General features: G+C 41.5%; 2 protein-coding genes across 3 annotated transcripts in view; both read left to right on the top strand.

Annotated features, from left to right (window-relative positions):
• The window catches only part of LOC136678417 (PDZ domain-containing protein 2-like), a 143,123-nt gene extending 136,927 nt beyond the window's left edge, over positions 1-6,196 (top strand). Inside the window, exon 27 of the mRNA XM_066656472.1 lies at positions 5,957-6,196. Within this exon, the coding sequence (XP_066512569.1) occupies positions 5,957-6,196 (240 nt within the window). The remainder of the gene's footprint in view (positions 1-5,956) is intronic.
• Positions 5,753-20,351, top strand: part of LOC136678064 (protein mono-ADP-ribosyltransferase PARP8-like) — a 74,294-nt gene continuing 59,695 nt past the window's right edge. The window contains exons 1-2 of one of the 2 annotated variants that reach the window (XM_066655868.1): positions 5,753-6,353; positions 11,358-11,412. In XM_066655868.1, the coding sequence (XP_066511965.1) occupies positions 6,263-6,353; positions 11,358-11,412 (146 nt within the window). In that variant the 5' untranslated portion in view covers positions 5,753-6,262. The remainder of the gene's footprint in view (positions 6,354-11,357; positions 11,413-20,351) is intronic. The other variant, XM_066655867.1, reaches the window with a different exon arrangement.

The raw sequence follows: 20,351 nt of genomic DNA, 5'->3' as shown, positions 1-20,351 counted from the left end.
TATTCCCCTTTGTTAGCATGGGCCATTCGCTTTAAGTGAAATTGCTATCATCTCCTCTCTCTCTTTCCATAATCACTGTTCAGAGTGAAATCACTCATCAATAGCTGCACCATAAAGAAGACTGTGGAGTTCACTCTCGTGGATGAATGAGTGGAGTTTAGAAAGTGCAAAGTTACAGCGTACAGATAGTTCTCTCCACTCTCAGCTCCACGGACCGAACTGGAGCGCTACAATTACAAACTAGTCTGTGTTGCTCTGCGTACTTTACAGCACAGACAGTCACCTGGAGGAAACCCACGCAGACACAGGGAGAACACACCACACTCCTCACAGACAGTCACCCAGAGGAAACCCACGCAGACACAGGGAGAACACACCACACTCCTCACAGACAGTCACCCGGAGGAAACCCACGCAGACACAGGGAGAACACACCACACACTTTATTTAGCCCCCCGTTCTTTAGTGGTCAGGACCCCCACAGGACCCTGTCCCCCAGAGTTAATGATTTGTTTGTTGGACTATTCCCAGTCCAGCCCTGATACAGAGGGGTTTAAAACTTGAGCAGCACTGCTGTGTCTGATCCACTCCTACCTCCACCACCACCACTTTTGAGTCAGTGCAGTGCTGAGAAAGGTCCACCACCCAAAACATACCTTCTCTGTGGTGGTCTTTTAGAGGGGCCCTAACCACTGCCCATGGGTTAAATACAAAAACTCATATCTCAGAGGGGATTAATAAACACCACATCTTATTAATAACTCTGTAGTTCCTCTTTATGTCTCTGTAGTGTCTCCTGGATGACACTGAGGTCAGGTAGAGAGATGTTGCCAAGAGCAGCGTGTGTCTCCTGTGGGAACAAGTGCAGAAATAACCCGTCTCTCCTGTTGGGTTTGAGTGGAGGTCTCAGTGGTGTCTCACACTGAGATAATTACGCCTGTTTATCTGCAGCTGAACTAAAGACAGAGCTGCACAGTTTCTCATCAGCTCTCACAACATGCTCCGTTTTGAAGCTGGGCATATCTTTACCATTTTTATCTGGACTCAAGCGTCTTGACAAGACTGTTTCCTTCTGGTCTGATGTTGTTTCTCCTGAAGAGTTTCAGTAAAATCACCATTAAGTCTCGCGAGCCGTCAACCAGAGGCTTTTCGGTGTTAAAATTTTGCTCTGGGGAAGTCTTGTCTCGTACAGCACAGCTGAGTCGGAGTCTCGTTGGAACAGCTCCAATCTAACTATCCATTATCCACTACACTATCCAGCCAAAGCCGGGATAGAGCTGTTAATCAAAGTGTCTCCAACTCTGCCATCCATCCTCGGATCTGAAGGAGAGGCACTGTTCAATCTCTCTCTTACTGCATCCTTCTTTCCGTCTCTGTCTCTTTGCCCCTGTCTATTTATTTCTCTCTCTCTCTCTCTCTCTCTCTCTCGCCTCTTTTTGCTACCTCTTGCAGGAGATGGTTAAGAGATCTCATAAATATTTGGTGATGCAATTTTATGATATGACGACATGAAAGTGCCTAGTGCAATTGATCTTATGACTCCCTGATTTCTGTGGGACGCCCCCCAAAGAACACCCTTTCAGGGTTAAAGCTGTTAATAAATTACATAACTGAGCTGAAGCAAAAAAGAATGGACTAAACAGGAAAATATTAAACTTATGCATCTCACACAATAAGCAGATTTAACAAATCCTTACTAGCTGCAGATACACACACACACATATGGACACTTATTGAGTAGCCAATTCACTTATCAATGTTTTCTGGACTGTGAGAGAAAACTGGAAACCCACACAGGCACAGGGAGAACACACCACACTCCTCACAGACAGTCACCTGGAGGAAACCCATGCAGACACAGGGAGAACACACCACACTCCTCACAGACAGTCACCCGGAGGAAATCCACACAGACACAGGGAGAACACACCACACTCCTCACAGACAGTCACCCGGAGGAAACTCATGCAGACACAGGGAGAACACACCACACTCCTCACAGACAGTCACCCGGAGGAAACCCACGCAGACACAGGGAGAACACACCACACTCCTCACAGACAGTCACCCGGAGGAAACCCACGCAGACACAGGGAGAACACACCACACTCCTCACAGACAGTCACCCGGAGGAAACCCACGCAGACACAGGGAGAACACACCACACTCCTCACAGACAGTCACCCGGAGGAAACCCACGCAGACACAGGGAGAACACACCACACTCCTCACAGACAGTCACCCGGAGGAAACCCACGCAGACACAGGGAGAACACACCACACTCCTCACAGACAGTCACCCGGAGGAAACCCACGCAGACACAGGGAGAACACACCACACTCCTCACAGAAGATAGAAATGCTCCAAAAAATCTTTTTACACTGACTTCCACTGAAAGTTAAGAAGGTTTTTCCTTCTCCTATAAACTTACTCTTTTGGAGAGACATGTTTTTCTTTGGATAGGGACACCAGGCTGAAACATAATTGAGTTCTTTCGGTGTCTAAACTTATCTCAGATGACAGTGGAAATATGCTGTGATCAGAGGAGCCCATGTTTCATCTTATTTTTTTTGGAAAAATGGACATTGGGTTCTTTGTGTTAAAGATGAAAGGGACCATCCAGAATGTCAGCAGTGGAAGATGCAGTAGCCAACATCTGTCACTGTGCATCAGTGCCCACGGCATGGGTGACTTGCATATTTATAAATGTATCACTGACATGACGCTGTTAAAAGTTGGACTTTTAGAGAGACGTATGCTGCCATCAGGAATATGGCTATTTCAGCAGGGCTTCGCAGACGCAGGGTGTGTGTGTGTTTGACTCTTCTGCCTGCGTCCAGTTGTCTCCTGTTGGGAAAGTATAGCGCATCATTACGAGGAGAATCAGACACAGGGACAACACTCTGTTGAGCAGCTCAAGTCTTGTTTACAGCAAGAATGGGCAAAATTACCTCTTGCAAAACTGCAACAAATAGTACAATGGCAATTAAAAGAAAAAACTTAAAAGGAAGTGATGTGACCCTGTGGAAAACAAGCCTCCGTCCCATCAGTCTTAAGTGTGTTGATTCTGTAATTTCTGGATTTTTTTTTTTTGTATTTAAAATATAGAATTCTGTTGCTCAAGAATATATTTTGTTTGTCATTTTGTCTGTGAAAAATAACACCAAAAGTGAATGGTGCTGCTTCACTGACCTGTAACAGGGAGAACTGAGCCTCTGTTGTCACTACGTACTCCAGGCTGATGAAGAAGGGAAGGAAACTAGCCCCTCCTTGCTCCCTCCCCCTTGATTTTAAGACAGTGCTGTAAAAGTGAATTATACTCTGCAACTGTAGGGGGAGCCCAGGAGCAAAAATACCTAATCTTACCTAGTGTTCCTTTTAAAGGCAATGTCTATGAATGTGGGTAACTGCAGTTCTCTCTGGTTTGTTTATGTTCAGAAGCTCTGTGTCTTTTAAGGTGGAATGGTGGGTTTAAGTAGAAAAAAACATCTGTTGTAAGTGTTTATTCACTGTTTAAATTACCACAGAAACTCAAGTTTGTTGTAACTCGAGTTGTTTAGTTTTGTAGCAATTTCATTCTGTGTTTACTTTCATGCAGTTAGCGCTCTCCTGAATTTAGAGTCAGTTCAATCTACGGCAAAAATAAGTCAATATTACACATCTGTGGAGCTGGAATAGAGCAACATCCTCATTTCGGTTCATGATTTCCATTTTTGGAGGTCCCTTTGCTGAAGAGAAGCCTAGCATGTCTGACTAAGCCACTTTGTTGTTTTTTTTTTTTTTTTTTTGTGTGTGTGTTCTTGTTCACTTTTAAATAAATAAATAAATAAATGGAGAAAGATAGACAGCTATAGAGTCATCAATAATGGATAAGATATAGTCCTCATTAAAGGCTAAGCACCAGCTCTATGAAAGTGTCAAACAAATAAATACAGTGGAGTTTGAGTTCCTAACTTGTGTTTATTGATAGTCAGAAAACATATTTTTATAGTTAATAGTTAATAGTTCAATAGTTATTTCTCACTAATTGAAGGAATAAAGGTTTAAAAGACCATTGGTCCCCCCTCCCTCCCAACGGTGTTCAGAAATTCTAATAGGCGTCTTGCCTGTGACGTAGATGGTGGACAACAACTCTACGTTGTGTTGTTTGTGGCTGCAATCATTCAATGTACAGTGGGACATCTGTGCACAAATGGCCCAAAGATCCCAAAATATCCAGAAAATGGACTAAATTTGTCCACTTTAAACGGGCACTTTGGAAAGGACCATTCGCTCACTCCATTATCTGTAGCTCATTTCACTGGCGCTTTTCCAACAATATGGGCATGTAAGGACACCAACGAAAGGTGTTCAAGAGCCTCTGTATACATCGCTGAGCGTCCAATGGGCGGGACAAAGCCCAGCATTTATCCAAGCACTCGTCTCGTTTCCCTGCACTTCGCTGCTTCGCTATTGAACTCTGTGGACGTTCAGCGTCCTCACTGTTTAAAGCACTGTGAAACTGCGGGAATGATTGAGAGGAAAGCCGCGTCTTTACCAGTGATAAGAATCTGATTCTGAACAAAAGTTGAGCGCATTATGGTGCATATTTATTCAATGACATATACACACAACAGTATATATTTGATCACTTATTTTTTGACATTTTAGGGGAAACTGAGCTTCCCTTGCAGTCTTAGAGCAATCGCCACTGGTATACATGGAGGTAAACAGGGTAAGGACACTCACTTCGCCTGTTTTAGTTGGTGTTAGTTAACGTTAGCTTGACTTGCTAAACTCGGTGGCTCAGATTATACTCGGCTACGTAGCTGCATTACGGAGGTTTATAGTGTCGGATGAATTCGAGTTCGACTTCGATCACATTTACAAGAATAACGGTACCTCTAAATTTGAGTTTAGCTTATTGCTCGGCTATTGTCATGAATAATGTTGGTTATTTAGCTAGATACTGTCATAACAGTCAGTCATAACGGTGTTTTACCGCGGTGTTGTTCAGCTGTTGTTCACCAGTGACGTCACGGTCGCGTTCAAGAATTTCCGTAGCGAGCTCGGGTTTTTCCGTCATTTTTAAAGCAAACTAAGCTGCTATTTTCATTTTAATTCATACTTATATCTGTCAGTAACTACAATAATGTGAAGTATTCATGGAGGTCCATTAAGTGGTGCTTAGCCTTTAATGGACAGAACTAAGACTATAACATGGGAGAAAAAAAATAAAACCAAATCGATAATAATCTCATCGTATCTTAGTAACAACTATAATGTTCAATATCAAACCCATAAATCAGTAACTCCTCTAAAGTGGTAAATCCTGTGGTGGGGCCCACACACACAAACACATAGTTGGTTTTCATGCATTGCAGGGCCTTTACCTAGACTCCCATGACTTTTGTGGTGACCTATTCTTACTATATTCATTACCCTTACTACTACTATTCTTTCTTAGACTGACATTATCCTAAATGTACCCCGACTAATCCTGACCTCTTACCCCAACTCTAACCCTGACCTTACCCCTTACTTTAGCCCTAGGCTCATCTGAAACTGACGTTGCCCTAACTTTAAAACATATATTCTTAATATGTAAACATTTGTGGAAGATGAGTCCCCACAATGTCAGTGTGTAAACAGCAGTTGGTCCCCACGACGTTATTTATTCCTAAGACACACACACACACACATCTACACACACACACAAAACAGGGTATGACGTATCTGAGCTGCTGCTGAGTTCGACTGAGGATTTCGTAGCTCGCGCTCTCTAACGGCCACATTCGCGAGGCCACCGTCCTTTAGTTTCACTTTAAACGGCCGCTCTCTCTCTCTCTCTCTCTCTCTCTCTCTCTCTCTCTCTCGCGGGTTCGCCATTGTTGGGTTCGGCAGAGTGAGTGATGAGGAGCGGAGGACGATGTTTCCGTCGTGGTGAGAGTAGCTGTGTTTTCCGTCGACTTGCAGCCGTTGCTGTTGCCCTCCGTTTCCGTTAAACGCACGAGACGAGACGATGAAACGGTGGCGGTCCGAGTGACACACCTGAGGGCGTCGTTACTGGTTTTAAACGGCAGAAGAAAGACGGAGAGAGGGGAGAGAGAGCGTGTGTACGTCGACAGACTGGAGGCTTTGGCTTTGGCTTTGAGGCACGTCGTGTCTGGGAGTCGAGGGAAGAGTGAGGTGAACTGGACGTTTGGTCAGACGTAACAACAACAACAAAAAAACCAACAGCAACAGCTATAAAGGGGCCATTCCAGCGGGGGTTTCTATTTCATGGGGATGTGTTCAAGACAAGAGAGGATTCAAAAAGACGTCGACATCGTGATTCAAAGGTGCAAGGCAGAGAAAGACTGCCTTTTCTCTGGTGAGTGTCCAGAGCCTCATGTTATTGTGGTTGTCGTCGTCAAGTGTTTTCCTTTAACACGACCTGGTTCAGCTTGATTACATCACGAATACGAGCAAAGCACAAACCTGACTGTTCTGTCACCATCGCTCTCTACACCCACAGAATTAAGTCTGAGCTGAGGTGGCTTAGGTGTGGGCAACTGAACCTCCATCTCATGGATGTAGGCTGTGTTTATGAATTGTGTTAACGTTAACAGAGGCCTAGCCAACATGGATCTATCTATACAGTAGCACTCAAGTGGTCCATGAACCTCTCTCCCATGCTACACTGAGCCATCGTGTTTCCTAGAGCCTTCACGGTTCTCCAGGGAACCTCTTTTGTCTCGAACAGATCATACTTTCCAAGGGTGTAGCCCTGTGTGCTCAAATTCCCCACAATACACAGACCATAAAACAAAATACCATGGCTCTGTGATGGTATCTGATGATATTACAATGGTGTTCAATAGTAGCACATATAAATACCTTGGTTTTGTGTACGTTTCTTGGATTGTACCGTGATATTTGGGAACCTACAGTCCAAAGGCCATGGTGGTATGATTAAAATACTATGCTAGGTTTTGACGATATTACTCTGGTGTTCCCTAGTAAGGGTGATAAACCGGTTGTTTCGCTAGTGCCAGGCTCAGGTGTCAAAGCGATGGAACCTCTTCTCAGGGAAATAAAGACGTAGACACTTTTTGGTGAAGCAGGTAAAGCGTCCGAATGGCCGAGACTATGCAGAGTGCCTGTGTAAATATTTATTAGCTATCAGTTTGCTCCCTCCGTATCCAGTGTCAGTGGAAATCCCTCTTGATGTTGCCATGGAGACTACACTTGTTGAGAGGGATTTTTATTTATTTATTTATTTTTTTGTAGCCTACGCTCCTGTCCCTTGCGTGAGCTGTAAGTCCACTCTCCAGTTCGTAGATCCCCTGATGTTATTCTGGCAACCTTTGCCTTCAGTAATTGACTCATGTTGCCAGGCTTTCTTTTGCATCCAATTTGCTCTGTTGTGGACAAGTGAGGGGTTTTATTACTGTAAAATTGTATTATTATTTTTAAATAATATGTATCGTATAAACCGTGAATTTAGCTACTTTACAGCTACCCTTTGTGCTAATACCTGATCACACTCTGGAGAGGCTGCAGTTGAACCTAAGGTCACCTTAGGCGCTGAATAACAAGGTTGGGCTAAAGGGACATAAAGCTTGTGCACATTGATCTGTGAAGCATTGGAGCTCCATCTGATGCCTTTTTTTGAGCTACTCATCCAACATTAGCGCCACATCTCACTGATTCTTTTGGGTGAACGCTGTGAAATCCTGACAGAAATATTACAATATCAAGTCTAAAGCTTTCCCCGAATAGTGGATTCTGATACAGTAACCAAGGAGTTAATTTCAGAATGAATGTTGCATGAGCAAGTGTCCACAGATTTCGGGCCATGGTTTATTTCCATGGTTATAACGTATACACAGCCTATACAGCTCTGCTGCAAATCAAAATGACAGGTTGTTTTCATCTTATGAAATTTTTTAATGATATTTCCACAGCACTCACCTCAGAATTTGGTCGAGAGGCAAGCTGTTGACTCTAAAAAGTCTCTAAAAAAAGTCAAATGCAAAACAAAATCCATTCAGTTTAAAGGCTAAGCACCACTTAATGGACCTCCATGAATATTTCACGTTATTGTAGTTACTGACATATATAAGTATGAATTAAAATGAAAATAGCAGCTTAATTTGCTTTAAAACTCGCTACGGAAATTCTTGAACGCGACCGTGACGTCACTGGTGGACAACAGCTGAACATCGACGCGGTAAAACACCGTTATGACGGACTGTTATGACAGTATCTAGCTAAATAACCAACATTATTCATGACAATAGCCTAGCAATAAGCTAAACTCAAATTTAGAGGTACCGTTATTCTTGTAAATGTGATCGAAGTCGAACACGGAACACTATAAACCGTAAAGCAGCTACGTAGCCGAGTATAATCTGAGCCACCGAGTTTAGCAAGTCAAGCTAACGTTAACTAACACCAACTAAAACAGGCGAAGTGAGTGTCCTTACCCTGTTTACCTCCATGTTACAGAGGCTCTTGAACACCTTTCGTTGGTGTCCTTACATGCCCATATTGTTGGAAAAGCGCCAGTGAAATGAGCTACAGATAACGGAGTGAGCGGATGGTCCTTTCCAAAGTGCCCGTTTAAAGTGGACAGATTTAGTCCATTTTCTGGATATTTTGGGATCTTTGGGCCATTTGTGCACAGATGTCCCACTGTACATTGAATGATTGCAGCCAAAAACAACACACCTTTTCCTGATTTTGCATTAAATTAAGTGCAACTTCTAGAGTTGTTGTCCACCGTCTACGTCACAGGCAAGACGCCTATTAGAGTTTCCCAACACCGTTTGGGGGGGGGACCAACGGTCTTTTAAACCTTTTTCCTTCAATTAGTAAGAAATAACATGTTTTCTCACTCTCAATAAACACAAGTTAGGAACTCAAATTCCACTGTATTTATTTGTTTCACACTTTCATAGAGCTGCTGCTTAGCCTTTAATCTTCCTGAAAAATAATGCTTCAGAAGTGTGACATGAATTTTCTATAAACATTTCATTCTTATTTTGCCCATCTCAACAAGCAAAGTTTAAATATCATTAACAAATCCCAGATACATGTTATTTTTTGTTAAATGTTACAAAATGTCCCAACTTTTCTGATGCAAAAAGCATAGAAATTAATGTCGACTGATGGAGAAGACAAAGTGAGGTCAGTATCCGGCGAGATTGGGGGTTTAACAGTGTCGATGGATGTGAGTTCACTATTTGGCAAACATCTGGTCACTGTTGCCCTTTCTATCTGTGTGTTATAACTGATTATTAATGACTATTAATGTTTAACTATTAATAAAATGATTTTAAACCATTTATAAACCTTCATAAGTGTACAATTATTCTGAAGTGGTACTAGATTGCTAGATTTCAGTGAATATAGGTCTTTCATTATTTACAGTTCATAATGTCATGAAAGGAAAATGCCATGGCTGAAACTGCTGCTGATGTGTGTGACCATCCAGCCCTTTGGTAGTGTTGTTTATTATAGCACCATGGCCTTGGGAGAAAATCAATGTGTGGCTTTGTAGACACAGTGCATGTGTTTGACTGACCTGCGCCCAACATCTGCCTCCTATTGAAAATGTATGGATCATCACGAACAGGAGAATCGGACAATGGTGACTGCAGATTGTTGAGCAGCTCAAGTCTTGTTTACAGCAAGAATGGGCAAAATTTCCACTTGCAAATCTGCAACAAATAATATCTACAGTATCTTCCCCAATGATTAAAACTTAGCATAATTACCTCAATTTTTGGCTACTTTAATTACAATATTGGAAATCTTAGCTAACTGTAAATAAATAGAAGTACTTTACTCACTCAAATCAACATTTTTCAGGAGTCATATGTGTGTAGATTAATGTCCAAGACTTGCTTGACTTTAAAAGAAAATATGTTTTTAGATAAAAGCGCTTTTGTTTAAGTAGGTGCCAATACTGCTAAGATTATTAGTGCCCCCTAACTTCGGCCACCTCCCCTGCTTGTGACAGTCAAAAGAGACAGTTGCTACCACATCCAGTGGTTTTGAGAGGTTCACAATGAGATTACGTTTGTCCTGTGTTGGTATCCGTACTCTACATGTAAGGACTACAAATGGCGGTAGTTTTTCCACTCAGAGAAAAGGAAGCTAACCGCTAAGCTAACTTTTACACTGAGGTAAGTATCTGTCACAAAATGGAAATGTGTTGTGTTCCACATGCACAAAGAATTACAACACTGATAGAGATGCTTAAATATTGTTTAGATATGTGTCTTCTTGCAAGACTGATGTTTAAATGCCCTACTAAGGCTTGAACTTTATTGTTTTACCCAATGCGATTGGCGAAGAGAGATATACGGCAGTGGCCAGAGTTAGGGGACGGCCGGAAATAGGAGGAATACTCATAATCAAAAGAAAACCCAGTTGAAAACCTGGCTCTTAAAAAAATCCTAAATTTGTTTATATTCAACAAATAAAATTAAGTCCATACTTCGAATAAATGAGCACATTACTGATTTCAATAGTTACTATAGAAAGTGTCCCAACGTTTCTGGAAGTGTGGTTTATATCCATCAAATAATGAGCCTTCCATAAAACATTCTCTGTTTTCTTTCTGTGGGTGGATGTGGCCTTCACTTATTGTTTACCTTGGAGAGCTTGGTTGTAGCACAGTCCCATGTGTGGAGGCTGTACTTTAGTCTGGGTAGCTTTCAAATTGAGCTGTTTACATGTTTCAAAATGGCTCTGTATTACTCTGTGACCTACAGGGAGGTTAAAATAATGATGTAATTGTGGAACTTTTTAAGCTGTTATTGAAAAACCTGCTTTAAAATCATCACCTTTACAACAAGAAACCACACAGTTGCGGTCAGCATTCACAGGCGATGTTTCTGTGGACGTATGAGTTGACTATAAAAGATGTCTTACTGGAACCTGTTCAACTTTCAATATTAAAGACATTAAATACTCGCCTTGCATTTTACCGCACTTTGGTTAGTGCCCTGTCCTTCGCTAATGCTCAGAGGTTGTTTTCTGAAAGGTTTTACTGTGAGAATTTGATGGCACTGGGTCACATAAATATTAAGGAGGTCAGACGGGGATGGTAGATGAGTGGCTCCGGATTACACATCACTTCCACTGCTACAGAGCTGAATGCTGGGGCTTTATACACCTCTCACCGACACTTGACATGGAGCATGGTGACCTGAGGCTCACACTGATCTGCTTCCGTTCGATCTGAGGCTTTTCTGTGCGGATCACACAAGCTTTGTAAGCCATTAAACTACAAAAGGTGGTCTGTAAAGTAGCTGTCTACTGGTGAAAAGGGTTGCACAAGTATTGACAAAAATGTAACTTGATGTTCATGTTTCTCTTTCAGATTTTCGATTCACCGACGCCACCTTCACATTCACCTACTCAAAAGGATGTAAAAGGTAAATCCAATAGCAGGCTGTTGTTACTGAAGTAAAGATGGAGGAAGGTGTTGGCCACGTCATTTATTTAAAACAAGTAGCTTGCCATCGTGCCACACTGTGTTTGTGCATGCGTGTGTGTGTCTAGATATGTTTTCATGCATGTGGTGTGTGTAGAGGGTGCACGAACCAGTCTGAAGTGATTGTTTTTCAGCTCTTGCATCTGCACTCGAAATCCACTCAGTTTTACTGTTTTTTAGTTTGTGAAACAAAGCTCAGAGATGAAACGCATGCATTTCCATTGCTCAGTGAAAAAGGTCAGTTTGGTTTGTGCAGAGAAACTCCGCGGCATGCAAATGAGCCGGAGAGAAACGTCTGAATCATACTGTAAACAAACCACACCGAGCACAGATTGTAAAGATAGAATATAGGATCTGACGGAGACAACATTGTGTTGTTATCTTGGACAAATTTGAGTGAATATCTTCATGGGTTGATGTACCATTATTTCTCGGGAAAGCACCTTTTTTTTTTTGCAGAGAAGCTCCAGGAAACAACCAGGGTTTGGACTGCAGCCAGGTGCTTTCAGCCTCTCTAGATATTTTATGTCTTCCTTGGTGAACAGGAGGATGATATTTTAACTTTTAGGTGACACAATCCTGTGGTTGGAACAGAGAACTGTGAAACGTGTCCTTCACATCACACCTTTTTCTGTTTCAAGCTGTAGTCTTTGTTTAAGCAGACCGTTTAAGAAAACCGTGCATTGTAGTGTTTCATGTAATGGAAATGTGGTCATTTCTGGTGGGCATATGTTTCCTCTAAACGTGCTCAGCAGAGATCTGAACTGACCGACTTGGGGTTTTTTCAGGGTAATAATGCGTATACGACTTAAATGTACAGTTAAGTTCATATATTAGGTTCAAACCAAGAGCACGGAAGTCAGTATATTCACTTATATCTGGCTTGTAGTGCATCAGATGGCAAATTTCTCATGGTTGTGATGCGTTTGGTTGCTTTACAATGGTTGGGATACAATCTCAAACTCACAATGCCTTTAGGTTACTTTTCCCTGCTGATGATAGAATTGGTGATGGTTAAAACATCAGTTTTTGGCTCCAACTGAATGCCAGTTGATGTTTGTACATTTCCCCTGTGGGTTATAACCCCTGCTGGTTTTAACCTCACATCACAGAACTGGAAACCCATTTATAGACATAGTTTTTAATGGCGATTTGTGGTCTCCAGCTACAGGAACCATTACAGTTAGTTCTTCTATTCTGTTCATAGTGTTTGGCTTTGTTTGGGGTTTTTTGGATGAACCTGAAGGCCTCTAAAGCCACAGAGAACAAATGAGCAGTGTTTTAGTTCTTCTGTCCCCATAGTCGTGCAAATTCCTTGATAAATATGCTAATTAAAATGGAGGTGTCCGGCAACACACTTTTTGGCTTACTGGAGCAGCACCAGTGGCGATAAGAATGTCTTGAGGAAAGATTTATGAATGCAGAGTGGGGGTCTCCCATATTTCAATTAATTCCTTTTTAATTAGGGCAGCCCCTGGGCCTAGGCAGAATCCTCTCCTGGCCGACTGAGTGATGGCCTTGTTCAGAATTAAAGCTCCAAATCACTGTCAGCCGTTAAAGTGCTGGTGTATGGAGTGGAATAAGCAGGTATGCTCAATATTCTCCCTGTTTTATATATATATATATAAAATATATATATACATAGTGCTATAGCCTTTACAGCACATGAGGATGTATAAGTTGTGTTTTTATCAGGGGACTAGATATAAAATGGTATGAAAATGTAATATCACGATTATTATGGTGATTAGCAAGATTAGAGAGAGACTAGATAGGAACAAACATGACAATATTTAAGGTGGAAACAGCAGTGACTTTATAATTCTGGGCAGAATTAGGGCTGCGCAATATTTTTGCAATAATGATATTATTGGTGATATGACAAAACAATGAAAAATACTTTTATTAATTTCAATAAATAAAACATTCAACAAAATTAATGTTATATTAATTACATTAAATGAAATATATGTAAGATGTAAACATTAATTAATTCATTCATTCATTCATTGTCTGTAACCCTTATCCAGTTCAGGGTCACGGTGGGTCCAGAGCCTACCTGGAATCATTGGGGCACAAGGCGGGAATACACCCTGGAGGGGGCGCCAGTCCTTCACAGGGCAACACATACACACAGATACACATTCACTCACACTTTTGAGTCACCAATCCACCAACCAATGTGTGTTTTTGGACTGTGGGAGGAAACCGGAGCACCCGGAGGAAACCCACACAGACACAGGGAGAACACACCAGTCAGCCGGAGCGGGAATCGAACCCACAACCTCCAGGCCCCTGGAGCTCTGTGACTGTTACACTACCTGCTGCACCACCGTGCCGCCCCAAGATGTAAACAGTTTTATTTATTTACATTTTTTAATTTTACTACAGAAGAATCTGTAAACTTTGCCTATTTAGTAAACAATAGTAACTTACCAGGATTCTGATTTCGTATAAAAAATAATGTCGAATATAAATCTACCACACAACCTCAGTGCAGGCAATGTGTTTGAATATTCACAGCAAACTTAAACAATTATATAAAAAGTAACCTCAAAGCTTCACAGGAAATAACAAAACAAACAGAATAGTGGCTGTGCTGCATCAGTGGAGGTTATCTGCTGGGGTTAGAGCTCATTGGCATTTTTGATTTTCCTCGTCCTCAACCGGGGGCTTCTGCTCAAGGTGGTGAAACAGATCAGCTGTGTTTCCCCCTTCTGTTGTTATTGGCTTCTTCTAATTCTTAAATAATACCATGGTTTATTCTACGTCTGATATTTTGTAACCACGCCCTTCCACACAATTTAAGTCGCTTCCCTTTTTTGGAGCAAATTCCTCCACCTCAGAGCCACTTTCCAGCGTACATGTATTGTGGGTAACTGTGTGATGTCAAAAAGTCTGAACAGCACTCTTATCACCTTATTGATTTTTGTTTATCATTTTAAAAATTATGACGATATTATTGTGAACGATACAACATGGGAACACAGAAGCTGGAGGTGTCTTGTTTGTTATAAAAATTAAGCAACCAGCACTTTCCTACAGCCATGTATGTGTTTACCAGACCATAAACAGTATCCCATTAGCTTTCTTCTCAGCTTTCACTCACTCCGGTGTGGTTCCCAATCTTACCTCCCCACCCTGAATGATCCTGATTTTCTTGGGAAACTAAGTCAGGATGGTGAGCTGAGATTGGATACTGTCATTGTGCCGTGTTTCTTCTGACACAAAACAAACCCACGTCAGGTGCTGGGCCTGTGGTGCTGCTCAGTTTATAAAAGAAGCCCATGGTCTGTTTTGTGACTTCCACTTTTTCTAACCTTAAAACAGCAAGTGTGATACTGACAGTTAGTCATGGTTGCCATGCCACAGCATGTAGGGGTTTGGTTGCCTTACTCTTCTAAACTCCCACATTCATAACTAGAGAAAGCACTGTTGAACACCACATGGGTTTCACTACATTTCCAGCTACATTTAGCCAACAGTGTTTCATGGTTGTTCCCAGATGTTCACTTTATGAGATCACAGCTGGCCCTGGGAGACCAAGTCACCTTTTCCTTCATTACAGCGTCCATTCTTTTCAAGAGACTTGCTTTCAGCTGTATAATGAAATCAGCATGGGTGTTTAGTCACAGAACATTTTCTGCTTCTCATCCATCTTATCCAAGTAGCTCTTGATACATTCAGGGCAGAGGCGATTGCTCTAAGACTGCAAGGGAAGCTCAGATTCCCCTAAAATGTCAAAAAATAAGTGATCAAATATATACTGGTGTGTGTACATGTCATTGAATGAATATGCACTACAATGCGCTCAACTTTTGTTCAGAATCAGCTTCTTATCACTGGTAAAGACACGGCTTTCCTCTCAATCATTCCCGCAGCTTCACAGTGCTTTAAACAGTGAGGATGCTGAGCGTCCACACAGTTCAATAGCGAAGCAGTGAAGTGCAGCGAAACGAGACGAGTGATTGGATAAATGCTGGGCTTTGTTCCGCCCATCGGATGCTCAGCGTCTCTGGGGGTCTATGGGGCAGTGGGCTGGCCTCGGCTGGCCCGGACGCTCAGCTTCTGCATGATGATTGGATGATCTGTCTGAGGCTGAATCCCTTTTTGAATGACAGCGAAATGAGCAAATCAGCGATCCTTTGGTGTAAAGATCTGTGGGAGCACAGGCGGACACACTTCACATGGGCCAAGGCCGTTTAAGCAGCCTAGCTCTGCTGGACATTGAGAGGACACTAGTCAAGTCCCTGGAAAAGACGCCTTGTTGGTACGACAGGGTCACAGATCATTTTCTTGAAAAGGAACGGAGGTTAGAATTTACGTATAAATAAACCGACACATTTTATGATGTAGGCCGAAATTGAGCTTCCCCTCCTTGAAAGACCAGCATCCGCCACTGATTCAGGGATGTTCATCTTGAGGTCTGGGCTCTGGGGTGGCCAGTCCATTGTTCAGAGATCCACTGCGGCTTATTTTATTTAATTGGCAAATTTTCTTCCTCGTAATTATTAATCGAAATTTTTTACACGATAATTGCCACTTAACATTGTTCCTGCTTGACAACAGGGCGTCGAAATGGTAAGGAAACACCTATATAAAATTGAAAAGGTGTGACAGTCACTGAGCCAATGTTAGGCTAAGCTTTCCTTCAGATTGTAATTGAATCACCATCTTTTATATAGGTGTTTCCCTACATTCCAGTGGTCATACGTTACAGACACCCAGTACATCAGAACACATCAAACAGATGGACAGTGTGGTGTGATACATTCACTAGCAAGGATTTAACCTTATTCCTCACAAAAATGCTGTTTGCACCAGGTGTTTAGTATTTTATTATTCTATTATGCCCCTCTACAAAATTAGGAACATACTCAGCTAGGTTGTAAACTGCACAGCTGCTCAATAAATGTGTTTTTAGCTCAAACTGATGGGGAATTTCAGTATTAGCACTTCAAAAATATAAGATCACTTGTGGAGTACAAAAACATTGACATGGAATCAGTTGCAATCCCCAAAGTTTTAGTAACAGATGTGCTTTGATGATTTTATTTCATTTGTTGTAGAACAAGTTTCACTTCAAACACGCTGCATTGTGAATCTTGAGAGAAAATCTAGACGGGTTGAAGTGCTAACTTCTTCTTAATTCAGTGTTGTATGTTGCACCAAATAATTGAATTGCTTAGTTTCCTTGAATGCTGTTTTGTTGAAAACATACAGCTTTAAAGGGACACGATTATTTACTGCAGCAGGTGAATCTACTTCATACTGGAGCAAATACATTATTGAAGTCTATGATTTATTTACGTTGGTAGAACTGGAATAATCCTAGCTTTCACAGTAATATAATGTTGACGGCTTAATTTAAAGTCCCGGTCCGGTCAGAACTCATATCTTTGCAAATGATCCCCATCTCTGTATTCAACACACATCCACCACTAGCCTGGAGCTCAAAGGCCCTGCTTTGCCTGTTGACTGGATTGGTTTCTTAGTTTGATGACATATGAAACCCTGACTGTCTGAATTTGTGTCTTTGGGACGCTGCAGTGGAAAAGCTCAGCCATGGTATTGACTTCTTATTTCACAAAGGATACATCTTCTAGTGCATAAACAGCAACACACTGATGTGCTAACAAGGTTAGACGTTTGATTTTTACTGGAGGGGGTCTTTAAAACACACAGATTAGGTGTAAATTACTACATTCGGTGCAGTAGTCGAGTCTGCTATCGATTTCACTACTCTATATTAGAACAAAACATGGCCGTAAGATAATGAGCTGTACAGCTCTGTAGCTCAGTGTTTACCAGACTGTTGGGATAAAGGTCCCAAGTAGATGTTAAAAACATTTGTAGTTTTTAATTTTCTAACAAGTGCACGTCTACAGAGAACATACTCTGACACATCTTAATGGACAGTTAGCCCTAATTACTGGCTGAGTTTGACATATTGGAAAAACGAAAAAGCTAGTGTTATCTGGGTCTCTTCTGCTGCAGTAGGATAAACATTTTTATTTTCAGATTTCTGGAAACACACAGTCTGTTCACTATTAGTGTTAAAAATACACGATGCGAGTGTTGGAGTGTTACATTTTAAAAGAGTTAATTTAACACTAATAGTGTTGATTTAACATTTGCTGTGCATGCTTCAGAGATAGTGGAACTCAAGTATCACTTTAGATTTAACTAGGGATGCACCAATACCACTTTTCCCTTCCTATACCGATACGGATATTTCTTGTTGAAGTATCTGCCGATACAGAGTACCGATACCAGCTCTTTTTATCTTAAATACTAGATAAATGCCTATAAATCCAGTTATTTATATTACTACACTTACAGATTTTATTTTGTTAAAGCAGTGTTCTGTATCGCTAATAAAACATTGTAAACTTGAATGAACAACATACACTTTTTTATTAACTGCACCATAAAATGTCTTAATGTTTCAGAGCCAGAGGATATTTGTCATGACTGTGGAATGCACTTTCCAAGGACTGCTGCTGACCTGTGTTAGCGTGTTTCTTTGAGGTTGCTTGAATGTCAGTGTTCTTTATGCTGGGGTTACACTACACGACTTTTTTTTTTTTTTGCCTCGAAATCAGTTTTCAGACCAGTCGCAGCATATTTTTACCTGACTTTGGACATAGTCGCGTAGTGTAAACACTCCACCAACTCAACCCTGAGTCCCTTCAACAGCCAATGAGAACAGAGCACAGAAAGTAAACACAGGTGCTTGCAGTGGAGCTCTACAGTGGAGGAGGGATTAAACGGTAAAACTATGAAAAACTACAATACATTAAATAGAGCTGGATGCACATGTCCCCAGATAACAAGTATTACCTGTAGGAGAACATAATGAGCCACAAAACCCGCTGTTACAGCCTTTATTCCAACTTTATTCTACTTTTCAATTCCAGCTCTGGCTACCGCTAATATTTCTGAACCATTTAAGGCAGAACTATGTGCTTTTCTACTAATCTCCAGCTCCCGTTGCAGTGTGTAGAGACCGCGCTGACTTTTGTTTTCCCGTCCATGACCCAAAGACATTTTTATGTATTTTCTTTTGTGGATCTAAACAAATAGTAGCACAAACATTAGCCGCAGCGAGTACGCCTGTATTTATCTGTGTCTCTAAGGAAACATGAGTTGTGTGTTTGGTTGTGGAGTTTGGGGTTGTGTAGTGTGTGTGAAATGTTTCCAGTCTCCATTAAAATCACAAAAACAGCCCTGTAGTGTGAAATATCCAGTCTGTTTATAATTTGCCCCAACTTTAAATTCGAGCTGCATCTAGCGGCGCGTCAATATCCCAAAAAGTGCAATGTGTACTACATGTAGGGAATAGTGAGTAGGGGGCCATTTCCAACACACCTATGGTATCGGAGATCTCTGTAGCCGCTACCTATACTGTGTTTAAGTGCCAGAATCGGTGCTAATACCTATACAGTATCGGTGCAACACTAGATTAATTCATTCATTATCTGTAACCCTTATACAGTTCAGGGTCGCGGTGGGTCCAGAGCCTACCTGGAATCATTGGGCGCAAGGTGGGAATACACCCTGGAGGGGGCGCCAGTCCTTCACAGGGCGCAACACTAGATTTAACGCTCATATTTCGTGTTAATGCTTAGCTTTGTACGATAGCAGTCCGTATGAATTGTTTGACAGTGTTCCTTCACATATTTCAAAAACAATGATTGTATTTTGAAAAGGGGTCGTGTTGTATTTGACACCATTGTATTCACAGTTACAGCAGGAGTTACAGCTGAAGAGAGATGTGAGTTTTTATGGTTTGGTAAGAGTTGAAACTTTAGAATCATTCTTTCAAGCTTTTCTTTTGTTTCTTGCATCAGTGCTGAATGAAATTAAAAGTAGCTCAGACACTGGCTCCTGATGGAGTCAGATTGTTTTTCGAATGTGCCCTAGAAGCATTTCAGAAGCATTCACTAAAAATTCATGTACGTGTACAATTACACTGTTGGAAAACAGACATCTTTAAAAAACCTGAGGGTGTCTTGAAAATGAGAGTGGATTGAATTAGAAGCTTGTCGTCATGTGTTTGAACGAGGTCTGTAAATGTCACACTTGTTTCAGAGAAGAGTTGCATGGTGTCATGCATTTCAATCAGGAAGCTGATGGAGGGCTGTCTATGAATACTCTGTCACTACAGTGTGTGTGTGTGTGTGTGTGCGTGCATGTGTGAGAGTGAGAGGAAGTAATGAGTTTCCTGTAGTTTTCAGAGTCTTGACTCTGTGGTGCCTGTTAACTGAAGATCAGGGGAACGCACTGTTCGTGAAGGTGACGTAGAGGGAGTTAATTAACTGATTCTCTGCTGTTAACCTCAGCCTCAAAACACCCAACGTTTTACAGGAGCCCAGTCAAAGCTCCTCTGATTATGATCAACCTTCAACTGAGTATGAAGTATCTAAGGGAACATCTAGTGCGCAGGAACAATGACCTACTCTGTCCACTTGTTGTCGTAACCTCGGGACAGTCCAGTAGGAAGGAGAGAATTCCATATAAACTTTGACTGACCCTTTGCTAAATGGGTCTCACCAGTTCACAACGGTCCTTAAGCTGTACTTCTTTTAATGAACAAAGAAAAAAGTAGTTGCTGATCTGGACTGGGTTGCGTGGGTTTTGCGTAAATTTATTCTTAAGTTTGCGCGTAAAGTCTTTACTGAATCCTTAGTTAACTCTAGTTAGTTTCAAACTAGTCTTTAATAAATCGGATTCCGTACACAAATCCGTATACTGTGTCTTAACTAGTATCTACTAACTTAAGCGTACTCAATGACACTTTTTCATGACGACACTTTCAACACTTGCCAAACACACTGTTGCCAGAAGGCAACATGCACAGATTTCTTATATTTTATG

The sequence above is a fragment of the Hoplias malabaricus genome, chromosome Y (assembly GCF_029633855.1).
Source record: "Hoplias malabaricus isolate fHopMal1 chromosome Y, fHopMal1.hap1, whole genome shotgun sequence".
In the NCBI taxonomy this organism is placed as follows: domain Eukaryota; kingdom Metazoa; phylum Chordata; class Actinopteri; order Characiformes; family Erythrinidae; genus Hoplias; species Hoplias malabaricus.
The sequence above is the reverse complement of the archived record's forward strand: the minus strand, read 5'-3'. Positions and strand labels throughout refer to the sequence as shown.